Source organism: Apostichopus japonicus, chromosome 15 (genome assembly GCF_037975245.1).
Source record: "Apostichopus japonicus isolate 1M-3 chromosome 15, ASM3797524v1, whole genome shotgun sequence".
In the NCBI taxonomy this organism is placed as follows: Eukaryota; Metazoa; Echinodermata; class Holothuroidea; order Aspidochirotida; family Stichopodidae; genus Apostichopus; species Apostichopus japonicus.
In genome coordinates this window covers 1,741,942-1,768,412 of record NC_092575.1, presented here as the reverse complement: position 1 = coordinate 1,768,412, position 26,471 = coordinate 1,741,942, and the positions used below count along the sequence as shown (strand labels likewise).

General features: G+C 38.2%; 3 protein-coding genes across 5 annotated transcripts; 1 reads left to right on the top strand and 2 right to left on the bottom strand.

The window, feature by feature from the left end:
* Positions 1 to 224: 224 nt before the first annotated feature.
* Positions 225 to 25,117, bottom strand: LOC139980798 (rab5 GDP/GTP exchange factor-like). Of its 2 annotated transcripts, none has more exons than XM_071992734.1 (7): positions 24,962 to 25,117; positions 10,545 to 10,770; positions 9,358 to 9,557; positions 8,780 to 9,049; positions 7,833 to 8,060; positions 6,765 to 7,021; positions 225 to 5,863 (listed from the first exon to the last, which is right to left on the bottom strand). In XM_071992734.1, the coding sequence occupies exons 2-7, from the start codon at positions 10,736 to 10,738 to the stop codon at positions 5,480 to 5,482; spliced, it is 1,533 nt and encodes a 510-aa protein (XP_071848835.1). In that variant the 5' UTR covers positions 10,739 to 10,770; positions 24,962 to 25,117; the 3' UTR covers positions 225 to 5,479. The 2 variants fall into 2 exon arrangements, with proteins under 2 accessions (XP_071848835.1, XP_071848836.1); XM_071992735.1 differs by having other exon boundaries at positions 24,842 to 24,973.
* On the top strand, positions 11,204 to 19,068 carry LOC139980795 (uncharacterized). Its single transcript, XM_071992731.1, has 9 exons — positions 11,204 to 11,797; positions 12,538 to 12,713; positions 12,832 to 12,976; positions 13,138 to 13,301; positions 13,480 to 13,671; positions 13,772 to 13,887; positions 14,025 to 14,331; positions 14,442 to 14,700; positions 14,913 to 19,068. Exons 1-9 carry the CDS (start codon positions 11,695 to 11,697, stop codon positions 15,173 to 15,175), a joined length of 1,725 nt encoding a protein of 574 aa, XP_071848832.1. The 5' UTR covers positions 11,204 to 11,694; the 3' UTR covers positions 15,176 to 19,068.
* On the bottom strand, positions 20,229 to 24,323 carry LOC139980808 (uncharacterized). Of its 2 annotated transcripts, none has more exons than XM_071992752.1 (3): positions 23,776 to 24,323; positions 21,296 to 21,396; positions 20,229 to 20,431 (listed from the first exon to the last, which is right to left on the bottom strand). In XM_071992752.1, exons 1-3 carry the CDS (start codon positions 24,201 to 24,203, stop codon positions 20,229 to 20,231), a joined length of 732 nt encoding a protein of 243 aa, XP_071848853.1. In that variant the 5' UTR covers positions 24,204 to 24,323. The 2 variants fall into 2 exon arrangements, with proteins under 2 accessions (XP_071848853.1, XP_071848854.1); XM_071992753.1 differs by lacking the exon at positions 23,776 to 24,323 and adding an exon at positions 23,542 to 23,642.
* Positions 25,118 to 26,471: the final 1,354 nt, after the last annotated feature.

The window sequence follows — 26,471 nt, the reverse complement described above, 5'->3', positions numbered from 1 at the left end:
TGCTACCCACTCCCCCTCTCCCAACCCTTCCCTCCCTCCCCAACCCCTCTATTTTTTAGCCTCCTTTATCAGCCATTTTATTATGTCAGTTAAGTTTAGTTCTCATGTAATGCTACATCATGAAGACATATCACGTAACACACATGCAGATCGACTCAGACTTCTTTTTATAATTGTAAAGAGAAAAAAAAAGACAACATTGAACAGACATTTACATCATGAAGCACTTTACCCTTTGTAATTATTGAGCTATCCTCGAAGATTTTTGACGATTCATGTCAGCTTGAAAATTTGAAAGTTAAAATTTGAAAACAACAAAAAACATTGTCAATGGATTCGTCAGTGCAATAACAGTTGATGTTAAATAAATAACAGATTTCTTTAAATATAGTTAATTATAAATTAATGGAAAATGTTAGAAAAATGAAAGTGAATAAGAAAACAGGATCATAGAATATTCAGAGGCCGTTCAGATGCAAAAACACCAAAAACCAGGGTGAAGACCCCACCATATGGTTTCTTGTCCTATTTATAGCTAAATTGAGACCAGCATTGGTGTAAGCACATTTTGGAAGGTAATATATAACCAGAATAGCCAAAAGGCAGACTTTGACCTCTCTTGACCTCAAAATGACTCTTTCATACCACAAATGCAATGAGGTCTTTGTACTCATGAAGGTGTATGCTCCTGAACCATAAACTTTTGAGCTATCGAGTTTATAACCTACAGTAACACCAACACACACACATAACATGGCTTCTACCACTTTCCCATGGTTTTACATTTTCTTGGAAACAATTAACATCCAACAACAGAGTAATTTTTATTTTTAATTCTGTCTGGTAAAACATCCATGCATGCACTGTACAAATACCCAAACGGTTATTTCAGGCTATTACTTTCAAATATGGTCACACTAACCAAGAGTCTCCCTAGTTTCTGATCCGTTCACCTTTAATTCACGCACTTAATCTTTGTTGACTAACCCTGTTTTCTTGCGAACAATCACATTGTAAAAATGAAGAGAATGATGTTAAAGAGCGCATACAACTCTCCTTAATACCAATGTTTTTTATGTTCTATAAAATGTCATATGAATACCTTCCAAATTGATTAACATAAGGTTAACACAACAGTAATTGAAATACACTTGAACAGATGAGATTGCCTAATATGCTGCCACAATCCGTCACAAAGCAGCGTTTATCCCTCGTTGCATTAAACGTTATAACAATCTCTTATGCGGTTACAAAAAGCTTTACCACACACATGGCTCCGGTTTAGGAATTATTCATCCAGACCGCATGAATTAGAAGAAGAGCTAGAGATGACCTAGTAAATTACAGCAAGTTCAATCCCTTTTGCACAGCAGTCGGATTAATATATGACATTTTTTTTTTTAGTTTTTGAAATTTTGGATGTTTGCTCTTGCATTGAGAAATTATTAATACCTCAGAATAATTGAACCAGATTCTAACCTCACTTTTTTTTTTCACAATCTTTTAAACGTTAGATATTCATAACCAGAACACAAAATTGTTGTTACTTTTGCATGAAGGACGGGAGGGGTGAGGGTCACAGGTTAAACAAAAATCTGGATTTCCACTGACAAAGCACTTTTCAACATTTTCCATAATATCTCTAACTACATAAATGACATAATTTCTGACATTTAGCCTTAAATATCTGACAACTGAGGATGTGAACTAGACTATTTTCCCTCTTCTGTGGCATTTCTGTCCTAAACAATATTTAATCGTTACAGTAAAATTGCTGTAATGTAACTTTCACACACTCTTTAAGGGTGCTTTCAAAAGCACATTAAAACATTGCATGCTCCTTTAAGTTTGAAAAATGAAAAAAAAAGAAAAAAGAGAAAAACCTCTGTGACAAAATATTGAAAGAAACCATCCTTCGACTCTACATGCAATCAGCATAGACTGAGAAGAAATCATAAAGAAATGAACCTAAAAAACAAAGGTTCACAAAGTTTCATTTTAAGATTGCACTAAGCTTAGGAACTTCAAGACCTCATTCAGCAACAAAAAACAAAAAAAGAAGGGGTGAAAAAGAAAGAAAAATAAGAGTAAAAAAAAGTAGAAGAAAGCTCATTTTTGAAAATTATCATACCAGCATAATTTCTATGCTTTTAATACAAAGGTCTAGAGTATGATAGCCTCCAAAATTAAGCATATTAACTAAAAATTGCAGTTTTATAACTTTTCACTTCGTTTTCAATAGTACTTTCAGGTAGGTTCTGACCTTCCAAATTTTTTCCCAGACATGGAGACATAAATAGGGCAGGTTAAAGTAGACAATCATAAATATCTCCAAAATTATTAAAATGTTTTGAGAGTGAGTGTCAGAGAATAATATGTCAAACTTTGAACATGCATGAGTGACCATTAGTTGGACATATAGCTTATTTCGATGAAGACCTTTAAAACTGTATTAACAATAGAAATCCTATTGCCCTCCCAAATCTGCTAGAGGCACCAAAAATAGTCACCATCTGGCCTCTCTGGTTGCGAGATTCTGAAGAATGCTCTCTTTTCTTTTCTTCTGTTATCATTGTCTGACTTCACCTGTCCTTGATGTCTGGGAAAAAACTTTCACCGTGAAAATCCACAACAAAAATTACTTTTGAAAACAGCTCACGCTCCCAATCTAAGCTTGAATTTGGAAACACCGCAAATGGGGGCTATTGAATGACAAAGTGAAATAATTACAATAAAATATATATCTTATGAATGATGATACCGATAGGGAAATAAATTATAAAAATTAAATCTGTTTTGGTGATATGAATGAAACCAGCTAAATATACAAATGAAATAAAAGATTTGAAATTTAGGTTATGACCCAATTAATGGAGTTTAATGGAAACGATTTCACTCCTCCTTTTGAAAAAAAAGAAAAAATGTGAATATTATATAATGTTAAACATGAACACTGAAAATTGATTTGAAACGAGACTCAATGAGGTGAATATACTTCTCTGAAAGCATCTTAATGTGTTTGTTACTTAAAATCTCTTACTACTTCAACCACTGTTTGGCAAATATCAAAATATGTTGATTACTATATCGCAAACTGTCGCAATCGTTCACTCGAAAAAAATGTGTACATTTTCAGGTCACGTTAAACTTCACAACTGAAACATTCATCATGTTACCTGGAAGTGTTTGTACTTGCCGTATACGCGCCATAGTGAAAATAAAGAATTTGGCTTTCGGGTTGATAAGATATTACTCTCACATCCTGTGTTCGAATTTGCTCGTACCACTTGACAAATGTCAAATGTCTTTTACATTACAAAGACTTTTTTAGAGTACTTTGAGAGAAATTTTCCACCAAAAACAAGAAAAAGAAGAGAGGCATGAAACGTCACAAGCAAGCGAAAAGCCATGTAATGCAAACAAATGGCGAATTGATGGTGACATTCTTGTACCGTGATGGATGTCAAAGCAAACAATCAAATCTAATAACCATCAAGTAAAATCGGTGCAGACTCCATTTAACCCAGCTAGAACAGTTGTATACTATAGTGTGTTACAACTTACAAAATGCACATAGAGTATTAATAAGAAATTTAGCATAGGGATGGATTATTATCATCATTATTTAGGTAACGGCAATATTTCCTGGACAGCAAGAGTAAAATAATAAACCTAGAATGCAGAATAGGTCAAAGGCAGGAGGGCACAAAAAAAAGGAAAAAATTGAATCAAGCCAATCACATTGGTGCAGCACTGGTGTTAAAATCAGCGTATACGAAGCTTGTTAAGTACAAAACGATTTATACCTTCTTACTATATATATGATTGGTTTAACATGTATGTATGTCTGTAATCTGCATGTTTGTCTGTATGTATAAATGTGGGTATGTATGTATGCATGACAGCATGTGCAAGCACATCTGTATATATATATACATAGTAACATGATTGTTGACATGAACAGATATATGTACAAATATAAATCTCTGCTTGCATGAACAGTCAGTGCATCAACATATGTGTATGTATGCATGTAAGGGCAGAGTATCTGTATGGACATGTACAGTATATGAACAAGTCAAAAGATCCTAACGAATAATGCATCTTAATCTTCTATCTTATCAAGTGTCAACTGAAACAACGTCATAAGGCTAGCAATTGTTTTGACTTATCAGACCACGGGCAAATTTTTTAAGCATTTTTTTTTCTGGCTGTCACTTGGACTTTGGAAGAGCAAATTTGGTTGTCCCCTGAAAAATGTACCAACGTATTAACAAAGAATGGTAAATACATACACTGTAGGAGAGATGTGGAGGTTTGGTGAATAGAACATCAGTGTTTGACCAATAAAACTCAAATAAAATTTTCAATAATTCCAAATTGATGAGCCTGATACCAATTTATCATTTTTACCTATTTTGGGGTTTAATTTTAGTTACAATGCAATCTGAAGTTGATGTACACAACTAGTCTTCCTTCTGCTGGATATCTGATGATATAGGAAAACAGAATGACCATTCAAAATTTGCCCTGGACGAGTATTTATTCCTTGACAAAGAAAGTTTTCTCCCAAAATAACTCAGAAAATAAAGCTTAAGTTCACCTTTCAGCTTTCACAGGCTTGGTATGATACAAGCTGGAAATCTGATTTTTGAAAGTGATTTGAGATCTTGTTCGTAAAAGGAGCACGATTGGTTTGCAGTTAACTTAAACAAGACCTCAAACAACATCTGTAAAATTATACATTAAAATGTATATTCCAATATTCTTAAAACAGTAACACCAAGTGCTACAGAAGCTTCAAGTAACATTGTTAACCACCAAACTGATAGGCATTCTGCTTTTTAAATTTGGAAAAGTTTAGCCAAAACAAGTCGAATAATGAGACATGTTAATTGTGACTCTTGTTTGAGAGGACAGTACGATCATAGACCTTGCTGATTTATTCCCTTAAAGCAGACATCGCTGCCTCATACAGCTTAAGACCGCCAATCTGAGAAGTATATATGCAATAACAACAGTATCAGCCAGGGACACGTTTCCTTATTTCAAAGACAAAACTTCTTTCTAAATGAATGGATGTTCATTGGAGCCATTAAGCATGTTTTTTTTTATACTGTGGTTGCGAGCGTTGGACCATCGAAATTAATCTAAAATTAGGTATATATATTTATTTTTTCAATTTTGGTGAGGTAAAGAAAACATGTTTATTAAAGTGAAACATAATTGTTTACATTAGATCTCATGAATGATGCAGACAAAACTGTCACTAGAATTTGTGGACCAAACTTAAACTCCTGCCTTTAATAAGGAATCAAAACCAGAGACATTCAAAACTTTGAAACAAAACCCCTAATAATCCTCTCAATATTCCATCTCTCAAGAGTTTTTCCACGATGCCATGGAGCTAGCACGCAGCCTCGTCAATTCTCTATTTCAATCGAATTGTGAAACCATCCTGGTTTCCCTTTCTCTATTCTCAATTCACTTTCTGCGGCTCCATGGGAACGGGCAACCCTTTCATCTCCTCCCCGACGTCGTTGTCTATGTTGACCGGCTGTTTGCTGTACCGTTTCTTGACCAGAGGTTTACTGCTGATGGCGTCCTCGATCTGATTGGTCACCTTCTGTTTCCAGGCTTCCATCTCTCGGCTGAATTCCCGAGCGTTCTTCATCAGGTTCTCCTGGCGTCGCCTGAGGTCCTCCAGGGCCGATATGTTGTTGTACATCATGAAGAGGCCCTCGCAGATGGGTTCTGCCGCCTGGGCGGGCTGGAGTTTACCGGACATGTAATCGTCGTATTCTTCCTGAGTTAGCGACAGGGACTTGGCGTCCAGATTCTCCACGAACATTATCGAACAAGTCTGCAGGGAGGTAGCAAAGACTAAGTCATAATTGTTAACTCTCACAGAAATAACTGCCATGTTTGCTTACTGTCTTCCGACCGACTTACCCATCTACCCACTCACCCACCCACTCACCCACCTACCCACTCACCCATCTACCCACTTACCCAAAGACTTACATAATACCCCTTTGATGAACCTGTGTTATCTCAAAGAGAGACACCATTCATAACCTGCATGTCATTTATTATCTTGACAGTGTTTTTCTGAAATCACTGACATCTAAGAACAGCCTACAGCTTAGATTTATAGTTTCATGTAACCAATCAAGGTGTCTTCACAACATGAATGTATATAGATCATCAAAGATCAACAACATGAGTGTATATAGATCCTCAGAGATCAACAACCTTATCAAAATAACATTAATTTCAAAACTTAATCTCATCTGACCTCTGTCACATTGGCTGGCAACTAAGAATTTTCATCAGGATCGTTTTTATTCACATGCAAACTTAAATCAAACAAATCCAAATATAATATAGACCAAAAGTAGACCAGAAAATTTGTGTGCACTTAATGTGTTGCATACATTTGTAAAGTAATTAGTTAAATTTAAGTTGCTTTTATTTCAATTAGACGCGTTAGGTTATGGATATTGGATTGCATAAAACTGACGAAGCTCTGGATCAAATGGCAGAAATTATTAAGATGTTAAAACAGAACACGTCTTAACCTGTTTTCATAGCCTCAATAAAATATGAAAAACAAAAGAGACCCTTCTGTCTGCAACTAATTCACTTTGTTTGTACCAATCACGTTTTCCTCCTTTGACTGCATTACGACCCCAAGTGAACACTTCCTGCCTAATGAGTACAAGGTCAAGAAACCTGTTACCATAGAGACAGCAATAACTCACCAGATTAGTAAAGAAGTAGCCAACCTCTCCAGACTGGAGTCGAGAAGGACTGGAGAATCTTGATATGAACTGAATGTTGGAATGGAGTTGCGGAGGATTAGCCTTAAGAATGAGGTAAATGAGAACTGGGAGGAAGTCGTCAGCACCAGCTGGGATCCCCTGGGAAGCTTGAACTATCTGGAAGATGATCTTGCAGCAACGGGACACGCAACCCAACTTATCTATCGGAGCCTTCTTAGCGTTCATCTCGATCAGTTCTGGGTAAAGAGAGAGATTATATAAACTGGTTGATAGATCAAGGAGACTACAAGGAGAATTCTAGTGAGTACCCTCAGAGTACTATCGATTATTGTAGGGAGTACTCATAATCTTAGTGAGTACCTACAGGGTAATATTGATAATTGTAGTGAGTACTCATAATCTCAGTGAGTACCCACAGCGTACTATCGATAATTGTAGGGAGTACTCATAATCTTAGCGAGTACCCATAGCGTACTATCGAGCATTGTAGTGAGTACTCATAATCTTAGTGAGGACCCACAGCGTACTATCGATAATTGAAGGGAGTACTCATAATCTTAGTGAATACCCACAGCGTACTATCGAGAATTGTAGTGAAGTACTCATAATCTTAGTGAGTACCCACAGCGTACTATTGATAATTGTAGGGAGTTCTCATAATCTAGGTGAGTACCCATAACTTACTATTGATAATTGTAGTGAGTACTCTTAATCTTAGTGAGTACCCAAAGCCTACTATTGATAATTGCAGGGAGTACTCATAATCTTAGTGAGGACCCATAGTGTACTATTGCTAATTGTAGGGAGTACTCATAATCTTAGTGAGTACCCACAGCGTACTATTGATAACTGCAGCGAATACTCATAATCACCCCCCTCCCCCCTCCCCCCCCTCCCCCAACAGAACTGAAACAAGTATTATTTATCCAATATGTGACAGGGATGCACTTGGTTGAAATTGGTACACAAACGCATGTACATCAAGTACTGTCTGTAAAGGCTTAAGAACTTCTGAACTCAGCCGGGTGAGAGGAAAACTTAACTGACCAGTTTGTGCTTGGACAATGAGCTGACTGACGGCCACACTTCTTTCCTCGATAGCGGCTCCGAGCATATCCTCAGTCACCCAGTGGAGCTTCCGTATCCTGTTCTGGATGGCCAAATCTTTCTGTTCGTCATCCGTATCGGCTGGCGAGAAGAAATCCCTGTGAAGTCTCGTCATTAAGTACTTCTCCATGTGATCCATTATGGAAGACTGTTGGTTCGTTGTTACACCTTTAAAGAATCAAAATTTAACACTTGATAAAAACACACCATGTCAGGAGAGACAATACGATGTACTGAAGCCCCTGAAGTACACTGATTACATATATATTAGGTCACAACGTGGCACATATTTTTCTAGTCAGTGCATTACAGTATATCTAGTTAGTTCAGCAAATTACGTGAGGGTATGTACATGGAGAGAGTAGTAATAATAAGCCATCCATTCCTTCTCTCAACTGAAAATGAAACTACTCAAACAGGGTTGTCTGACAAACATCTCCTCAACAGTAAATCCTCTTGTAGAAACCAAATTCTTTGTATCTATAGACAACTTCCAGTATTAGGGATGAGCCTGGGGTAAAAATAAAATCACAGAACTTTGCAAAAATTGCGGTATAGGCTCCAGTTTGTGTATGCTACAGTGTGTTAGGATAATAGTTTTTGTCCCCCTGCATGTTGGATATCCATAAGGTAATGAAAAACATGCGAACCACTGATCAAATGATACAACGCTGTTGTTAGAAATTCAAGGGAAATTGAGAGGTGTAAATCTCGGAGGTAGAAAAGAAACCACGGATATTCCACAAATCCGCGGAAAAAGCTCATGCCTGCAGTATGGACTTTAAGGTTCTTAAAGGGGGTGTAAAAAAAAAAACAGTTTACCATAAAAGTCACCCCTGCAAGCAATATTATATCCATGAAAGGACGAAATAACGAAAACCCTTTACCTTGATATATGTGATGACTAGCGATCCTGTCGCCCATTTCTGCATAGAAATCCTGAACCTTCCCTGCCACCTGATCGATGGAGAGTCTCTCTTGAAACTGTTCGATCTTTTCCACCAATTCAGTGCACTGTTTGTATATATCTTCTGCCATATTTCTGTTAAGCCTCCTGAGATATTCCACGAATCGGCTCTTGGCCTGCCGGCTCTCTGTGCTGAGTTGTCGTTTGACTTTGCGATGTGATTGGTTCTCGGATAGCTGGTCGGCGGTCTCTGTAACAGACGACACAATTCATTACGAGTCTGACTTCAAAAGAGGCACAAAAACCCTTAAAAGGTCAAACTACACACTTTCACAGCTTTTCCCATTTTCTTTCAGAGAATAGAGATTACACATTCTTGAAATTAGGGAAATGTTAAAAAATTCATTTCAACATTGGAAAAGAACATTGGTATCAAATTCTGTTTACTCTAAAATCAACTTTTCCAGATGCAATGAATTAAGCGTTGATTCCGTACAGAAAACAAATGGTAAATTTGATAAAACAAGACGATCGCAAATTAAGCAATTTACGACTGACCTTTGACTGGACGACTTCTAGATAATATTGTTTTCAAAGATTTTGAAGTAGCTCTATTTCGGTTTTGTTGCCTGCCTTCGAACTTTTCGAAACCGACTCCCATCTGCTGTGTGCCATCTTCCGAAGGCAGTTGTTCCTCGGGCTGTGAAGATTGTGGTAACCTTGATCTGGCAGCCAAAGCCTCTTCCTTCTCATAAATCCTGAGAACAGAAGATACCATTGTACGTTTAAAAAACAGAGCTATTGTTTAGAAAACTTGTGTCAAAAAACAAGCAGCAGATGTGCCCATGTTTTATATCTAATGATGTACTTTTAAAACCTGAGCATTTGTTGTTATTTTCATCAATATTTGTACTTTTTTTGTAAATGAATGCGCAATAGTTCATTTGTACCGAAAAACAAACTACTACAGTGAGCTTTGAGAACCAGGTTAAGCCCTATTGGCAAATATGTCACCAAAAACCCTTTCATGCACTTCACTTTTCCTTCAGTAGATCATGACAATGTGAACTCCCTATTCTTTCATCGCATATTTCCCTTCCCCCTTCATATTTTGCAGGGCAACCTTATTGAACCTGGGCCCCGGGGCTATAGCCACCACTACCCCCCCCCCCCAAACCACCACCTCCCTGAACCTCCAATAGTCAGGCCTAACTGTGGCGACATGTAAAGGTGAATCTGGTAAAAAAAAATCTCACAGAGGGCCCAGTAGATTAAGTAATGCAGATGTAACCAGTTGCTTTATTTGAAACACAGCAAGAGTTACCAATTAAAGACAAGCATCAACCAGACTAAGGAAATTAACCTGATTAAAGAAGACCAAACATAATCCTTAGAACCAATCAACCTCTTCATAACAATTGTTTCTCTCCCAAATCTTTAAAACTATCTTTGTTTTCATATAGACGTTGAGATCTGTTGATTTATAATCAAGCTTAATAATGGCCTGGGAGCAAGTTTGTGAAACACATGAAGAAACAAAGCTGTATCCAGATATATCCCCTATAAATTAGGTAGGTCTACCCCATTTTGTAGTTGGTTTAATCCTTTTCATTTTGTTTACAGTCAGCAACACATTTAGTTTCAAAAGGATCAATCTTCAATGCTTTGCCAATCTACAACACCACCCTCCAGAGAGATGAAGAATAAACCATGCAAATCAAGTAAATTATACAAAATAAACTCACTCTCTGGCAAGTTTTTCATCACTTTGTATCTGGGCTTCTCTTTGTTTCTGCGAAACCTCTCTCCAGCATTTCGAGCAGAGTCCTTGCCAGGCCACGTTTCCATAGAAACCACAACCATTTTTACAGAGTAATTCTTTCTCGTCGACGTGAAAAACTGGCTTCTTTGGTTTCCTTCTGAATCCAGGGAGTGACATGTTGGCAATGAATTTAAATTGTTCACATCAGACTAAGAGAAAAGATGGAAAAAGAATTGTTATTGCATGAATGATACAACAAACTACTTTGGATAATTTAAACAATTCTGAAAATCATAATAAGATATGGCAGGTTGACTGAAAAACTGAAACTGAATCGCATATCAGACAGGCTTTCAAACATTTTTTCGAGTCACTCCAGTCCAAGGTTAATGTATGTCATCCAATTTCAGAGTTGTAGACAATTGACAATTCATAATCATGGACGTTAAATATGAATGTACGAGACTGACTTTGGTCAGCTTGCGGCTTTGATTAGCCAATGAGGCTTATTCGCAAGTTCCTGTTTGCAGTAGGATCTAAAATACATACATACTTATGTATACATACACATGTCGCAGTTAGGTTATGTACAATGCGACAACATCATTGGAAGCAGTTTAGACCACACCAACAGCTGGTTTCAGTTGTTTTCCGCATACGTTACTTTCCGCTGAATACTTTCCGCTGAAAAAATTTTCTGCGGAAAACATTTTTTTTTTCCACTTACCTGTACACTATATTTTCCTTAATTTTAAGATACCAAATTCAGGCAGGATGATTAAAATAACATAAGAAAGTATCTAACAACTTCAATAAAGGATGGTTAGACTGAGTTCATGTCAGAAAAGTTAAGCTGCTTATAATTTAGAGGAGGCTTGGGGTGTTTGTAATTAGGGATTATTAAAGAAGTATGAGGCGGTCGGCGGATAAAAGGGCAAAGGGACGCCCGCGTTATGAAGGATTGAGTCTCTAATAAAGTATTAAAACTGCGGTCCGCGTAATGAAGGTTTTAAAAAAAAGTTGTAAAAGGCGGTATCTTTGATTTTCGCTTGAAATGGCTGTATAAGTAAGGGCTGTTTCAAGACCCGAACACGCATTTTGCACCATCTTTCTTACAAGTTACATCTAAAATCATGGCCGATTTTTGTCTTAGCTGCATCGCTACCGTCCGTCCGCGTCAGGAGGCACTTCAATGTGATGTTTGCAGGAAGTGGCAACACCGTACTTGTGGAAATGGTAAGTCGATTCCTCTCCCCTTTTCTCATCAAGTGAATTTGGCAAGTAGCTAGGCTTTGTTTAATTTATTTTAAAATAACTGAAATGGAAATCGTTGTTTCTTTATCAAGTACGTAAATACCTCTTTATTACTTTTCATATAGGCCTACCTCAAACTTTTCCCGTAATACATCAAACTGCAACGACAAATGTTAACGTTTCATAAAAAAATACCAAAATACCGATGTTGTTTTTTAAGCCTATATAAACGTTAAATATTCAATTGTGAAAATCGCCGTTTGACTATTTGTCGCTTAAAATGTGTTTATTTCTTTCTATCTCGTTCAAATCTTTGAAAGTTTTACCGTCATGTCGCAAATTGCAACGATACATATATTAGTTTATTTATCAAGATATTGTTCAAAGAGTATGTTGGCTTTTAGTTCGGGACCAACCCTTAATCATCCACTGTTTATTCTTCTGTGAACCCCCTTCTAATCCTTGAACAAAAGCGCAATAGCCAAGTATGATCGGACTACGGCAATGAATAGTGCATGCACAATTAATTAACAATGCTTGTCTTTAGTGTAACCAATAATAGCTGTGGGTACAATTGGAGACGCACAGCAACGTCAATCAACTTGTGTTAATCATGTTATTATGGAACAATGTTTAACAACTTATTATTTTTCTATTTTTTAAATTTGGGGAAGCTCCTCCGTACTGTTTTCACTTTCTTTTTTCCCCACTTTGTACTTCAGTCATGGGTCGAAGGCAATACTTAGCACTGGTTCGGTCCCAGCGAAACTTTTACTGGACATGTGCTCCCTGCAAGGAAGAACAGCGCGATGCTGTCCAGTTGAGTGAGGCTGTTGGGAGTGTTGGGGAGAACGTTGATCCTGGAAATAGTAACGACGATAGTCATTTGGATGTCGAGGTCAGTTGTAGTGTGTGATATTTTTATACAAAACTAAAATTACGAGACCACAACATAATTTCAAATCTTTAAACAAATATTTCAATGCTTTAAATATATCTTTCAATTTCTTGCACAGGAACAACCAGACCCTACTCCGGACGTTGCCTTGGAGTTGGACACACCAATCAGGTACACCTTCCTAGAAGGCGGCTCAACAAGAGGCAAGGAGAAAATATTCGACAGCCTGGGTTACTCCTACATTTTGAGGAACATTAATAAAGGTAGGCTAAATTCACATGAAGTGTACCATTTTTATGCATGTTTGTATTTTTTACGTGTAATGTTTGCCCTTTCTGCAATTCAGATCATATGAAAATCTGAAAGGCTACCACAATTCTAATAGGAGAAAATATTATCAAACAAATTTTCTTGGTTTTTTCAGATGGATCAATTGCATGGAGATGCCCTGTACGTTCCAAGGACATTCCCTACTGCCCTGCCAGTTTAAAACAAAGTGGAGAAATTTTTACCAGGAGTCTGAAGGGTCACCTACACGAGGCAGTGCAGGGGTCAGAGAGTGTGGCAAAGATAAGAAAGGAAATAAAGGTACATAGCTGTTGGTTATAATTATCTACAGATATAAGTTTAGGGCATTAGTCTTCGCCCATACACTGTCATTTTTCTCAAAGAAATTTAGTCTAAGATGTGATTCAAACATTCTCTACACATTTCTCTTAGTTAGTCAGTTCAGTTCTGATTCATTTCTCCTTTTATCATTTAATAGGAATCGGCACTTAACCATCCAAAAGAAAAACCAAGTCAATTGGTTCGCCGGGCACTGAGTACTCACCTTCCAGAAGGAGATCCACGGAATTGCCCTGGGTTGCCATGTATGGAGCAACTCCTCCAAACAACAAGGACCGTTCGTAGGATGAATCGTCCGGAAGAACCAAAGAATTTGGATTTTGAACTGCAGGTATTAATTACTTATTTTATGTTCTTTTGTGTTTAAAATGTCTGCCCCCCCCCACATAAATAGTAGGTTATAATTTGTTTTTTTTTTTGTTTTTTTTCAGTTAGAACACGTTCCACAGCAATTTCTGGTGGCTGACGTAAGGGTGGATGAGGAGGCACGTCATCTGTTGTTTTCAACTGAGCAACAGCTTGCTTTACTGGCCAAAGCAAAGTGCTGGTAAGTGTTTTATTATGACCAACTAACATTGTGTTTGTTTTTTCATGATAAATCTGACTTCTTTCCTTCCATCTTACGTTGTTTAATTAATAACATATATGTTGTTATAAATTCCTTTCTAACTTTACTTCTCGCAGGTATGCTGATGCCACTTTTAAAGTCTGCCGCTCTCCTTTCAGTCAATTATTTTCGTTGCATGCGTTCATTCAGCAAGGGGAAAGCATTAAGCAAGTACCTTTGCTTTTTGCTGTAATGTCTCGCAGAAAACGAAAAGATTACAGGAAAGTTCTGAGAGCAGTGAAGGGTGCCCTGCCTACTGAACCACGATTGAGGCGCATGGTGATGGATTTCGAAGCGGCAATGTGGAGAGGGGCAAAATCCATCTTCAAGAATGTCACCATTTTAGGGTGCAATTTTCACTGGCGCCAAGCAGTGTGGAGAAAGGTAAACAAAGAAAATGTTATTATTTCATTGGAAAGGTATTCTTGTTTAAGTTGTGGTTATGTGTTATATCATATTGTATTTTCATCACGGTATCAACCTTTCCTTCTTAGGTGCAAAATTTGGGCTTGCGAACAGCATACCTGACTGACAGTGGATCACAGTCCTTCATAAAGAAGTTGATGGCTCTGCCGATGCTGCCAGTGGGACAGATCCGGCCCCAGTTTGATGTTCTGGCAGGGGAGGCAGCATCGGATGAGATGAAGGCCCTGTGTTTATATATCCGTGAGACCTGGATGGGCGATGGACTGTGGGCACCTGATGCATGGTGCATGTATCGTAGGTCAATCAGGACCAACAATGATGTAGAAGGTAACTGATTGACAGGTGTTGACACTTTATATCCCTGAAGTAATTTTTGTGACTGTTTTGTTTTAATAGTCATATTACACAAAGGTATTAAATTAATATCTCAACTTGTCGCAGATAATATTTTATAATATATTTTATATTTGTAATATGCAAATTTTATAATAAAAGTTGCAGAAATTCAATTAACAGCTACCTTACTTGTTTCTTTACAGGGTGGCACCATGCATTAAACAAAGATGTAGGGGCTAAGAGTCCATTTTATCCTCTTCTATGGGCCATGTTCGAAGCGGCCAGCTTTGTGAAAGTACAAGTTCTGCTCGTGTCAGAAGGAAAATTGAAGAGAGCGGAGAGGAAAGGATACAAAAACATCCAAAAGAAGCTTTCAAACTATTGGGATGAATTCGAGGAGGGGAAACGCTCCACGAGTAGGTTGCTGCAGGCATGCGCCAAGATGCTGGGCAATTTGGATGTTTAGGAGAAGAGATCGAGCTGTATAGGTAACAGGAACTAACTCCTCGCCTGTCCCTACGGGGAGAAAAGAGGGCATGGGCAGGGCCTTGGGGGTAGTTCCCAAGTGCGCTCAACCATGATTAAAAATTTAAGTGTTCTTGTTGGCTTTGAACGTTATTAATAAATCGCCTGTTTGATTAAATGTGTTATATTTGTTTTATTGTTGAATAGACTTTTTAAATGTTAAAAAGCCCTTTCTCTCCTTTTTTGTGTGTCTGATTGTATATAATGAATGCTACATTCACAGCAATTCCCTACACCGACCTAGCAACAATTTAAATTTCATGGGGGAGAGGCAGGGGGGGGTGATTTTTTTCAGACTGGCTCACTCAATGGGGCACAGTGAATCATTAGAAAAGGAAACAAAGAACAACTTAGCTAACTAATTTGCGTACATCAAAAAATCGACAACCAAATTAAAATGCTAAAGGTGATTTAAATGGCAGCAAGGGTAACAAACACATTCAATCTCAACTATGAATATTAATATTGGCCAAATCCAAAAATTGAAACTATAGCCTACCTTAATAGATACAACTTTGTTTGGTATCTACCTGGACGAATTTGCACATGTGAAATGATCAAAAAGAAAATAAAGTATCTCAAGGTGATCTTACGAGCAGCAAGAAAATTGATAGTTATATGCACACTACACTCAACAATACTAAAATAGCCTTACATCAAAACATCTACTGTTAATGCTTTTCTACTTTCTCAGTAAAACAAACTGTAAAACTAGGCTAAACCCTGGTATAAACACAATGATAAGCAGCAACAATGAATTTTCAACTTTGTCTGGTACTGCAGCCACTATGGTTATTCTTTTGGGAATAATAGGCTTCGATGTGATGGTAAAATTAATAGAAATACATACTGTTTTTATTCTATTTCTTTCAGTTATTTGAAGTGAACAGTAACACTGTGCCCCATGATCCTCTCTGCCCCAGTGATCCACTGTGCCCACCCTGCCCCTCTGATTAAGGTTACCAAAATAAACTGTTTCAAGAGCATTTGGGTACAACCTGCAATTTGCTGCGGTATTTACCAACCGCTATAAACAAACTCACAACCCCAGCTCCCATTTTAGCTTCTTACTTCGCGGGCTTAGGTCTACTGTTACTAACGTTCAAAAACCCACTGAATGAGGTTATGAATTATGAATAAAACACCATACACAATATCCACCGACATGATATTATATGGCCCTTTATATTTTCACTCTGTACATATAATATTACCAATAGATCAAAATATCACCCCACCCCTCACCCTCCTCCCCCTAAAGGATGAAACTTAGCGAGACCAAATCGTAACGGCAGCTCACCTTTTTTTCACCTTCACGGCATATCGAAAACTACAACCCAAAAAGGTGGCGCTGTTTAACTAAAATTAAACTTGTGCTTATAGCTTAAGCTAGTGCTTACAACCTAAGCTACAACCTTAGCTATCCTAATAATAATCTAGTCTCGTAGCTACATTTTATCCTGTTACAGTCAAATCCTATCTTTTCCATCTTCCTGAATCCTTCCATGTGCCTAATCATTTCAGTAAGTCATTCTGTTCCTCCCCTCAAAAACGGTACTTTCCGCTGAAAAAAACGTTGTTTTCCGCTGACAAATTTGTTTGCGGAAAACACCGTTTTGTTTCAGCGGAAAGTAACGTGTGCGGAAAACAACGGTACCCGTCTCAGTAAAACAAACTGTAAAACTAGGCTAAACCCTGGTATAAACACAATGATAAGCAGCAACAATGAATTTTCAACTTTGTCTGGTACTGCAGCCACTATGGTTATTCTTTTGGGAATAATAGGCTTCGATGTGATGGTAAAATTAATAGAAATACATACTGTTTTTATTCTATTTCTTTCAGTTATTTGAAGTGAACAGTAACACTGTGCCCCATGATCCTCTCTGCCCCAGTGATCCACTGTGCCCACCCTGCCCCTCTGATTAAGGTTACCAAAATAAACTGTTTCAAGAGCATTTGGGTACAACCTGCAATTTGCTGCGGTATTTACCAACCGCTATAAACAAACTCACAACCCCAGCTCCCATTTTAGCTTCTTACTTCGCGGGCTTAGGTCTACTGTTACTAACGTTCAAAAACCCACTGAATGAGGTTATGAATTATGAATAAAACACCATACACAATATCCACCGACATGATATTATATGGCCCTTTATATTTTCACTCTGTACATATAATATTACCAATAGATCAAAATATCACCCCACCCCTCACCCTCCTCCCCCTAAAGGATGAAACTTAGCGAGACCAAATCGTAACGGCAGCTCACCTTTTTTTCACCTTCACGGCATATCGAAAACTACAACCCAAAAAGGTGGCGCTGTTTAACTAAAATTAAACTTGTGCTTATAGCTTAAAGGTGGGATCGCTCGTAATTTCCTCGTAAATTCTGTCCTTCACACCACCCGATTCAAAAATAATATCAATACTACCCTCTATCGGATCGTCGCTGTTGTCTCGTAATTTCTCAGCAATCCCGTATTTACGGCTAGTAAGCAATAAACGGGTTTGGTTACTTGAACGGTGGCCTTGGCGAAATTCCTGCATAGTTTCTTGTCTGTGGCAGTACAGGGAGTTGTTATAGAGCAACTCCCTGGTCAGTAGTATGCGGTATTACGCCGCGTTTTCGTGTGTGTTGTGTGATACAAAACTCAGTGCTTTGTTTTACGTTCAGAACTTTTCACAACTAATGGGCTGTACAGTATAGGTTACGGTCGAGCTTTGCATCATGCGTAATAGTTCGACCAGGGAGCTGCTACTCTAGCAGTTCCCTGCTTTTACTCTTTTAGGCCTACATGGTGAGCAGTTGAAGTCAAGAAACAGCTCAAGAAACTAATAGTTATGAACTTTATGTCTGATTCACGCTGACTGGTGTCACAAAAAGACAAACGCGAATGAGTGAAAAAATTGACTGAAGTGATTACAAACTATTGGGTATCAAACGTAAAGTCAAGTCCGTCATGTGTGAACAATTGGTACTTCAGCCAATTTAGGTATTAATTATACACAGACTGAGTCACAGCTTACATTGTATTTTATATATAAATTTTAGTTATATATCAGGAGGGAAAGACAAAGCATTTTATGTCATATACCATATACAGATAAATATGTATATTTAATTATTTTTGGACTCCTGGCAACGGGCCCTTTAGGCGATCACAGAGCACTTGCCCTAGCTGCACCCCGTCCTCCTAACCGGTGCACGTAAACCCTGTCCTTGCACCCCTTTGACCAGAATTAAAAAATAACGAAACTTGAACGGAAAAGGAAAGGAAAATACGTTGCCATAAGGGCGGCTCCACCCTCTTTAGAAAGGATTGGCAAAAAGGGAATAAGTACATGAACAATAAACTAATAGTTATTTCCATTGAAAAGTGTCTCGCTGAGCATCGGCCGTCAAAGCAAGAAACTTCTTTTTTTTTTAAATCACGTCAGTGTATTGCTTTCCAGCGTACTGTACTCCCAGAATTGACTATCCTGCTTCTTGTTCCGAACGGCTCCCAACGAAATGCCAAAAAGTCGGCAACGGGGTTGGGGTGGGTTACCCAGCTCCACCATGGGGCACCTCATCACGACTGACTCGAATTACAACTCGAAACTTTAACTGAAATTGGATTGAATTTAAAAAAATATATACTAGATGTCTGCATGGATCATACTTATCTATACTATTGTGTGACCATATAGGCGTACGGGCTCTATATAGTCAACCAGGAGAGACTGGGGGGAAACTTTTTTTCTTGCCACAGAAAATTAAACATTGCCCGGAAGTTCCTAGCACGATTAATTCATTTCAAACTTCGACGGCAATGAAGGACAAAGAGAACCATATAGGCCTATGCCTGACTATAAGATCACCATGAACCATCACGAACAACTCCGAATAATCTTCCATTTGCCGATTCATGACACTGGGAAGTAAAGGGTGGGGCTTTCCATTTGATCCGCAAGTATATTGAACGGTCACCACAACAAGGGTGTATAGCTTGGGACTAGCACGGGGAGACTTGTCAACCTTGTGAACTTTTTTGGGGGTGAGATGCGGGGGGGGGGGGAGTCGGCAAACTAAAACATACAGGGTAAACAGAGGGGAGGAAAGAGGTCAAGAAAGAAAGCGTGAAAGACAGATGAAGGGATGGAGGAAGAAAGTAAAGAAAATGTGGAGATGGAGGCTAGGGGTAGAGATAGATATGATATGAAAGTCCATAGAGAGAAAAAAACCAAGAGCAGAAAAATGGAGATCACTGGGATACTGTCAAATACACAAGAAGAATATACAATCTAAATACTGGAATTAAATAATGCACAACATAAATACAGCTTTATGACATCAACAAATCAGAGGGGAAGGATATAATGTTTCAAGGATGCTGGAAAATAAGACACAACAGAAGATGATTATGGTTTCTGATCTATTAGGCTTCTTCCCTCTACTGCTACCAGGATGTAAGAGACCACAGGGACTCGCACAACTCTTTAAGTTGTGATGACCTCTGACCCTTACTATGCCTAACTGTTATCTTGCCAGGAAATAAATACACCAGTGCATGAGAGGAGGTGAGAGACAGGACTGATTGATCGTGTCGATAGGGGTACATGTGATTCAAGAAGATAGATGTAAAGATTAGCATCGTTTGGACACTTCAAATGGGACCCCCTCCCCACCCCCCCACACCCTCCCCCACGTTCAAATCATATCCCCTCCTGGCAACGGAAATGAACACCAGTATAAATAAACCGATACAGATATTTATACACGCTGTGCGTGTAGGCCTATATACAATAATATAAAGCTGGCCATTCTCTGATTGTTACTCCTTGATTGAATTTCCCCAACCTTGCCCACCTTGACTTAGAGGGTGGCCAAGCTCCTGATTCACAGTCATAGCTACTATCGAACAAAATGGACGAAAGCAATTTATCTCAATCTGGTGATGCAGATGTATCATTAGCTGCTAATCCAACGTTTGTGAATGTCGCACAACCTGTCAACAAAAGTCTGGGAAAAGTGCTTGCCCCTGCCATATGTATGATCTCTTTTGTTCAGGATCATGTAAATGTGGCAATGTGTATTCGTATAGTCTGAGGTTTCTCTCCCATGCTGCTCCATATCTAATCCTACTGGTAACATTGGACAGAACATTGGCAGATGGCTTCTTGAGAGGTGTTGAAGTAACTGGATCAGGAGTATCTGTAGAGATTACATAAAACAAGAGTTACTAGATTGCAAGTATCCTGCTATAGCTTCTATGGCTGTGACTAAAAATATACCTTTTGTTTAGAACTTATCACACTTATGCAGCACTGGAAACTGATATTTCAATTTAAATGGTGTCATTGAGTTTAGAGGACATTGAAGTTACAAGTGTGTTGGTGAAACCAAGACCACCCTCAAGAAGCAGTTCTAGTCACAAGTAAATACCATGAAAATGGACACTCCAGTAGGGGAACACTTTCAGCTGCCCAATCATACCATTAAAGACATGTCCCAACAGGTAACTGAATTCGTAGACTAACCATCTCAGACATAGTACACCACAGCAGAGATAGAGAGAGCGGACGGAATGCCCTAGCACCATTCAACTGAATAGGCTCAATATACAGGAAGGACATGACTAACTTTATCCTGCTCCATCTCTGTATTCTGCTATAGTTTATTCGCCCTCTCTCCTTACTTAATCCTCGCTTTGTACTCCACAGTTTATCTAAATACCTCTGCTTTCACTGACTCCTTTTGTTCAATACAGCATTAACTTCTTTCTTTGTGTTCACCATGTTCTCTCTGTTCCAGGCTCTATTGTGTCTCTTGAATTTACTGTTACTAGTCAGTTTGCCTCTAAAGAAGATCCTGATAATATCAGGCCCACTTACTTTTATAAATTTTCATACACATGTATGCTTTTTAGTGGATGAGCAATATGCTACCATTTTTTTCTTTTTTTTTGGAATTAAATGAGAATGAAATTGTATTATTTTTCTGATCACATCAGATCAGATAAGATTAGCACTGCTCTTCCAGTCTGTAATTCATGCAAGGATAAACATATAAATTTACCTTCTCCTTTCTGAGTGTCAACTGATCTTTCTGTGGTGACAGCTGCTGAGAATGCCTCTGTTTGACTTTCAGCATCTTTCCGGAAAAGATGCATTTGAAACCTATACAATGAAACCAAAAAAATTGTCCGTAAATCATATAACTGAAATAGTAATTTTACTGTACACCCCAAGCTTAATTGTATGCATAATGAATCTGGTAATGACCAAATCATTACAAACATACATGTTTTTATCATACCTACCCAAGAAAAAATACGAAAGAGAAAAGTAACAAACAAACACTTAGGCATATTTCAATAATAACATATTGTTAACCCACATTGATTAAAACCCAGATAAGGATGAGATATTCTTTCATACTCTTCTTCAACATATCCATAAACCGCGGTACCTTTCAAGAATTGTAAGGATAATTTTGTGTTGCCCAACTGCTTGCCCAACAACTTGAGCTCACATGTCAATGTAAAATTTACTATGTAAACTTCCTGTCTTAGTGAACTGATTGGTTTCATATCGCTAAAAGATGTCCAGTCTTTTGATGAGAGTTTGATGTACACTCATTATTTACCTACTGTGTAAACTTCCTGTTTATGTGAGCAGTTGGTTTCATGAGTGAGAATTGAGATGCTACTGTAGCTTACACCATGACATAAGCCCACCATTGTGAAAAATTCCTGTTTACATGAATAGCTTGATTTCAGACTACCATTAATTTAACGCTAGATTACTCTCCACAAGAGATAGTTTCGGCCACCAAATTTAATAGATATTGTAATTTTTGAATACTAAACATCAGATCATTCACAAGAAGCTGAACAAAAACAAGCATAGTATATACTGACTATATATAAAAAATATGTTTATTTAGCACAGCATCATAAAGTATGAGCATCAGGCCTACACAAAAAAAAAACTGGTACTTTCTTACCCCCAGGCATGGCTATATAAAGGTTTATATAGGTATAGCTATATGTACTATGGTCCCTCAATTTGTGAGGCTAATTTACCTAATTTCTTGCATAGCAGTTGGGTTCCTTCAAAAATCCCAAACACAGACATGTACACATGATTGCTGGAATATTGGACAGACAGTCAGTAGATAACAGTATAACACCCTGTTGCCCAAATGAACCATTAAAACTTGATTGCATATATGCTGGCTGTGGCTGACCTTAGAAAAACCTAAGGTCTAGTTGCATACGCAGCGGTGTGAAAACATGTGAATCAGTTAGGAGTGATTCTAAATTATTTATGTAGGTGCATTATTTTTATAGGAGAAATTGCAGGTCCATGTGGTTGTACTTGTACAGCACAGTAGGCCTTCCTCACTGGTGTATATTACAAAATTAGGGAATACAGTTACTATGAACACTAAATTCTGATACTTATTACTAATACTATAGGCCTTAGTCCTATGTTATATGCCCAGTTAATTATGACTGGGCATAGGTGAGGCTTTTCTTTCAAATGCTCATTCACAAGAATTATTCTTCAAACAAGGACAGCTGATAACAATTTAGAACCTGGAGGGGGTGGGGATGAACAGATCACCTAGGCCTAGTGGTTAGAAAATATATTTCCATCAATTTGTTGAGGCAAAAACAGTTTACTTTTTGGTGATGAGAAGGCCCAGCTTTCCATGGCATAAATATGAGGAGTGAAACTAAAGACCCCCAGTCCCTGTCAGTCTTCTTTAGAAAGGATATTTTAATATTTAACTGTATACAGTACAAAGTGGCTATTCTTACAACTAGTCGTAAGAATAATTTCCGACTACGCATGGGCAGTTGCTATTTTTATGATTAGGAGTACTAATTTTACGACGATGAGTAACAATAACTTCCGGTTAGGGTTAGGGTTATGTTTAGGGTTACCTCTACTACATGCGCAGTTGCCTTATTTACTGCACATGAATTTGCCTTTGTCGTAAGAATAGTTTATAATTGTTACGACTAGTCGTAAGAAACGGCCTATACAGTATCCCCATGACAAGCATTCACAAACAGTGATGATGATGACTCAGTAATACAACTTACTGCTATTTTGTGCTAGGATAAGTATGATAAGGTTAGCATACGCTAGGTCCATTGGAAAAATAATGAATGATAGGCCTAGTTACAAAGCCTAGGCTCATCAAATCATGTATGTTACAAATACAATAGCATAGACACTGCGAAGTTCGAACACCTATGCCTTAAAATACCCCCAAAACTATCTTCATTTTATTGACAGATATGTACGTACATACTTGCGCACGGGTCATTTTGGAGAGGAAATAACTGTAGCTTCCTAGTTTTTAGTGATATTGGCTTTCGCTTGTAGGTTATCATGGTGAAATCGTGTATTTCTTAGTGGTGTCCGAACTTTGCAGTTTTCTGTACTTCGCAATACTGACAGTTACCTAGGACAATACCCTGTAGTACTACTATGTACTAGTATTACCCTATACAGTTTTAGCCTAGCTTAGCAAATCATTACCTTTTTGTGTGATCCTGAAGCAAATGTTCTGCGAAATCTGCGTTGCTAACAGAAGACAAATCGTGGACATGTTTGTAGAGTTCTTTCTCCATTTGCCAGTTTACGTAGGAACGTAGAAGCAGGGAGTTCTTCGTGGCATCTCTTCGTCGCTGTTGTTCCTTTGCACTGCTGTTTTTGTCAGGTCCATGCAACAATGGCTTTCCTCCACTTGAACCTATACGCTCGTTCCAGGATAAGGTCGTTTTCTTTCGCCCGATTCTCCTTGCCCTGATCCCTTTTCCATGATTGTCACTATACTCTAGTCTAATCGAATGTATTTGTACGAAAATCGTACAGTATTCTTTACTCAAAAGGCACACAAACAACAAACTATCGCGTACGAAAATCCTTTGCGGTAAACAGTACAATAATCTGAAATGCTGTGCCATATCATTATGTGTGCATGGGTACGGGCTTGTTACGCATACGCTTGCCTGTGCTATTCACTGATCTAAATTTGCCACCGAGGTCACGTGAGTTTTAGGGGTCCCATTAAACCTCGCTGAAACCGCGATAATGCCAGCGCCCTCAAAAAAAAGTCTACGAGCGATATCGCCTTTAAGCTAGTGCTTACAACCTAAGCTACAACCTTAGCTATCCTAATAATAATCTAGTCTCGTAGCTACATTTTATCCTGTTACAGTCAAATCCTATCTTTTCCATCTTCCTGAATCCTTCCATGTGCCTAATCATTTCAGTAAGTCATTCTGTTCCTCCCCTCAAAAACGGTACTTTCCGCTGAAAAAAACGTTGTTTTCCGCTGACAAATTTGTTTGCGGAAAACACCGTTTTGTTTCAGCGGAAAGTAACGTGTGCGGAAAACAACGGTACCCCCAACAGCTACATCAAATTACCAATAGAACTGGGCCTGAAGAATACAAAATGTAAAGTGGTTTGATCTAAAGTGGCCAAGTCCTCTTCCTTTTTATTGAACTTTAGCCTAGGCCTACTGTAGCCTAACTTTATCTAGATCTAGACTATGAATTTTAAAGTATAGGCTAACCAATGTCGTTTCCTGCTAACCTACCTCGACTCAGCAATTCGGTCTACTAGTACTACAGACCATGTCTACCGGTAACTTAGGCCTAGATTGAGCCAAGCAATAGAACTCATATGAAATACTATTATAACAAAGAGCAGTGCAAACCTAACAAATTTTCGTCTTGTCTGCAGATTACGAGTAATGAAAGTGGTGTTAACAGTGGTATTTTAGTTGTCGAGAACATTGGCACTTATTACGAAGAATGACTTGTGCATGAATAATTATAATAGACGCCTATATTTAGCAAAGATGTTTACCGATAGAGATAGGAAATAACTTGCAGAAATGCCATGATAGCATTATTGCATTGTGGGATACACACTTCTTTTCTTGGTCTGACTACTAGGTGCATGAATGTCTCCCGATTTAGTGAAATATATTTATGTGAAAGTAAGTGATGAACGTTTGCTTTAATCCAGTTCAAGATTTCAAATTGTGAAAAGAATTCACAGTCAAACTATTATAATTACGGTTACGGCCAGCTTCTTCCAGTTTAGATAACTTTCATTTGTCATAAATTGTTCTTTTACCAGACTGAGTTCTTGTGAACAAAACTATGCCGACACTCAACAGAACGCCAAATTCGATCAGAGTCTACTTATTTTTGCCTTGCACTTTACTTTGACTAAGTTCATGAAAAGTTACTTGCCTTGTGGGCCCATACGGCGATCTCAATTTATGCCGGGCCATAGTCTCACTAAGTCTATTGATGACTCTTTTGATGTTCAATCAAGGCTCGATTCAAGAATTAAAATGCCTTTTTATATTGGAGTGACTAACTATAGTTGGGTAAAATTTATAGTTTTAAAAATTCTGCATTTTTTCATGCCAACTTGAAAAAGTAATTGCATTGTATAAACAAAAAAAAACTAGATGCCAAAATATGGGACAATTTTGTATCCCAAAATTAGCACTTTATTTACAAACTATAATGACCTGCTAAAGTTTTCACGGAGGTCATTTGTGCCGCGGCCGGGAACCAGTCGGGGTCACGCAACGCCCGGCCGGATGCAGTGGGATTGATTATAAGAGCTGCCTCCACTTGGTCATTCAAATCAAAGGTCCTCATTTTCAGCAGTCTGTCGCTTAGAAATAATTTACGGTCTATAAATATGTCTCAGAATGCACCCGTTTTGGCGTCAACTTGAAATGTTTCTGAAGACACCCATACTCCTCTCCGCAAGTGCAACGACTCCGATGACGCATTATACTCTTAGGGAGGGGGTGGGTGACAACGTAAGTATTGAACGTCTTATCCACATTCTCACACCTTTCCTATAGGCAGATCCAACCTATTCTTTTAAAACTTAATTCAAAACTAAATTCTGCAGGAGTTGGGCTTAGCCTTAGCCAAGCTCGATCAGTCCACACACTTAAATTGTCCCTCCGGCCTAGAACCATGATCTCTTTACCTTTTACGGAGATGAACTCCCTTGATGTATCTAATCCCTATCAGTAATGCTCTTCTTGTCGTATAGCATCTTTACAAAATCAATATTCATTAGCCAGATGTATCAGCGGATAACGCCTCACATGATGTATTACGCAACTTTAACTCAGGCCATTGTTTACATACTGGAGCAGTCAAAACAAACCGAAAGTTGAAAGTGATACA

Bases quoted from the DNA above. Each gene is read 5' to 3' on its own strand.
- LOC139980795 (XM_071992731.1), top strand. From the start codon at position 11,695: ATGGCCGATTTTTGTCTTAGCTGCATCGCTACCGTCCGTCCGCGTCAG. The intron at 12,977-13,137 runs GTAGGCTAAATT...TGGTTTTTTCAG, and splicing joins TTTGAGGAACATTAATAAAG to ATGGATCAATTGCATGGAGA. The intron at 14,701-14,912 runs GTAACTGATTGA...GTTTCTTTACAG, and splicing joins GACCAACAATGATGTAGAAG to GGTGGCACCATGCATTAAAC.
- LOC139980808 (XM_071992752.1), bottom strand. From the start codon at position 24,203: ATGGCACAGCATTTCAGATTATTGTACTGTTTACCGCAAAGGATTTTC. The intron at 21,397-23,775 runs GTAATGATTTGC...TTCATTGTATAG, and splicing joins CTTCAGGATCACACAAAAAG to GTTTCAAATGCATCTTTTCC. The intron at 20,432-21,295 runs GTAAATTTATAT...TAATCTCTACAG, and splicing joins TGACACTCAGAAAGGAGAAG to ATACTCCTGATCCAGTTACT.
- LOC139980798 (XM_071992734.1), bottom strand. From the start codon at position 10,738: ATGTCACTCCCTGGATTCAGAAGGAAACCAAAGAAGCCAGTTTTTCAC. The intron at 9,050-9,357 runs GTCAGTCGTAAA...CGTCTGTTACAG, and splicing joins TAGAAGTCGTCCAGTCAAAG to AGACCGCCGACCAGCTATCC. The intron at 7,022-7,832 runs GTCAGTTAAGTT...CTCTTTACCCAG, and splicing joins CATTGTCCAAGCACAAACTG to AACTGATCGAGATGAACGCT.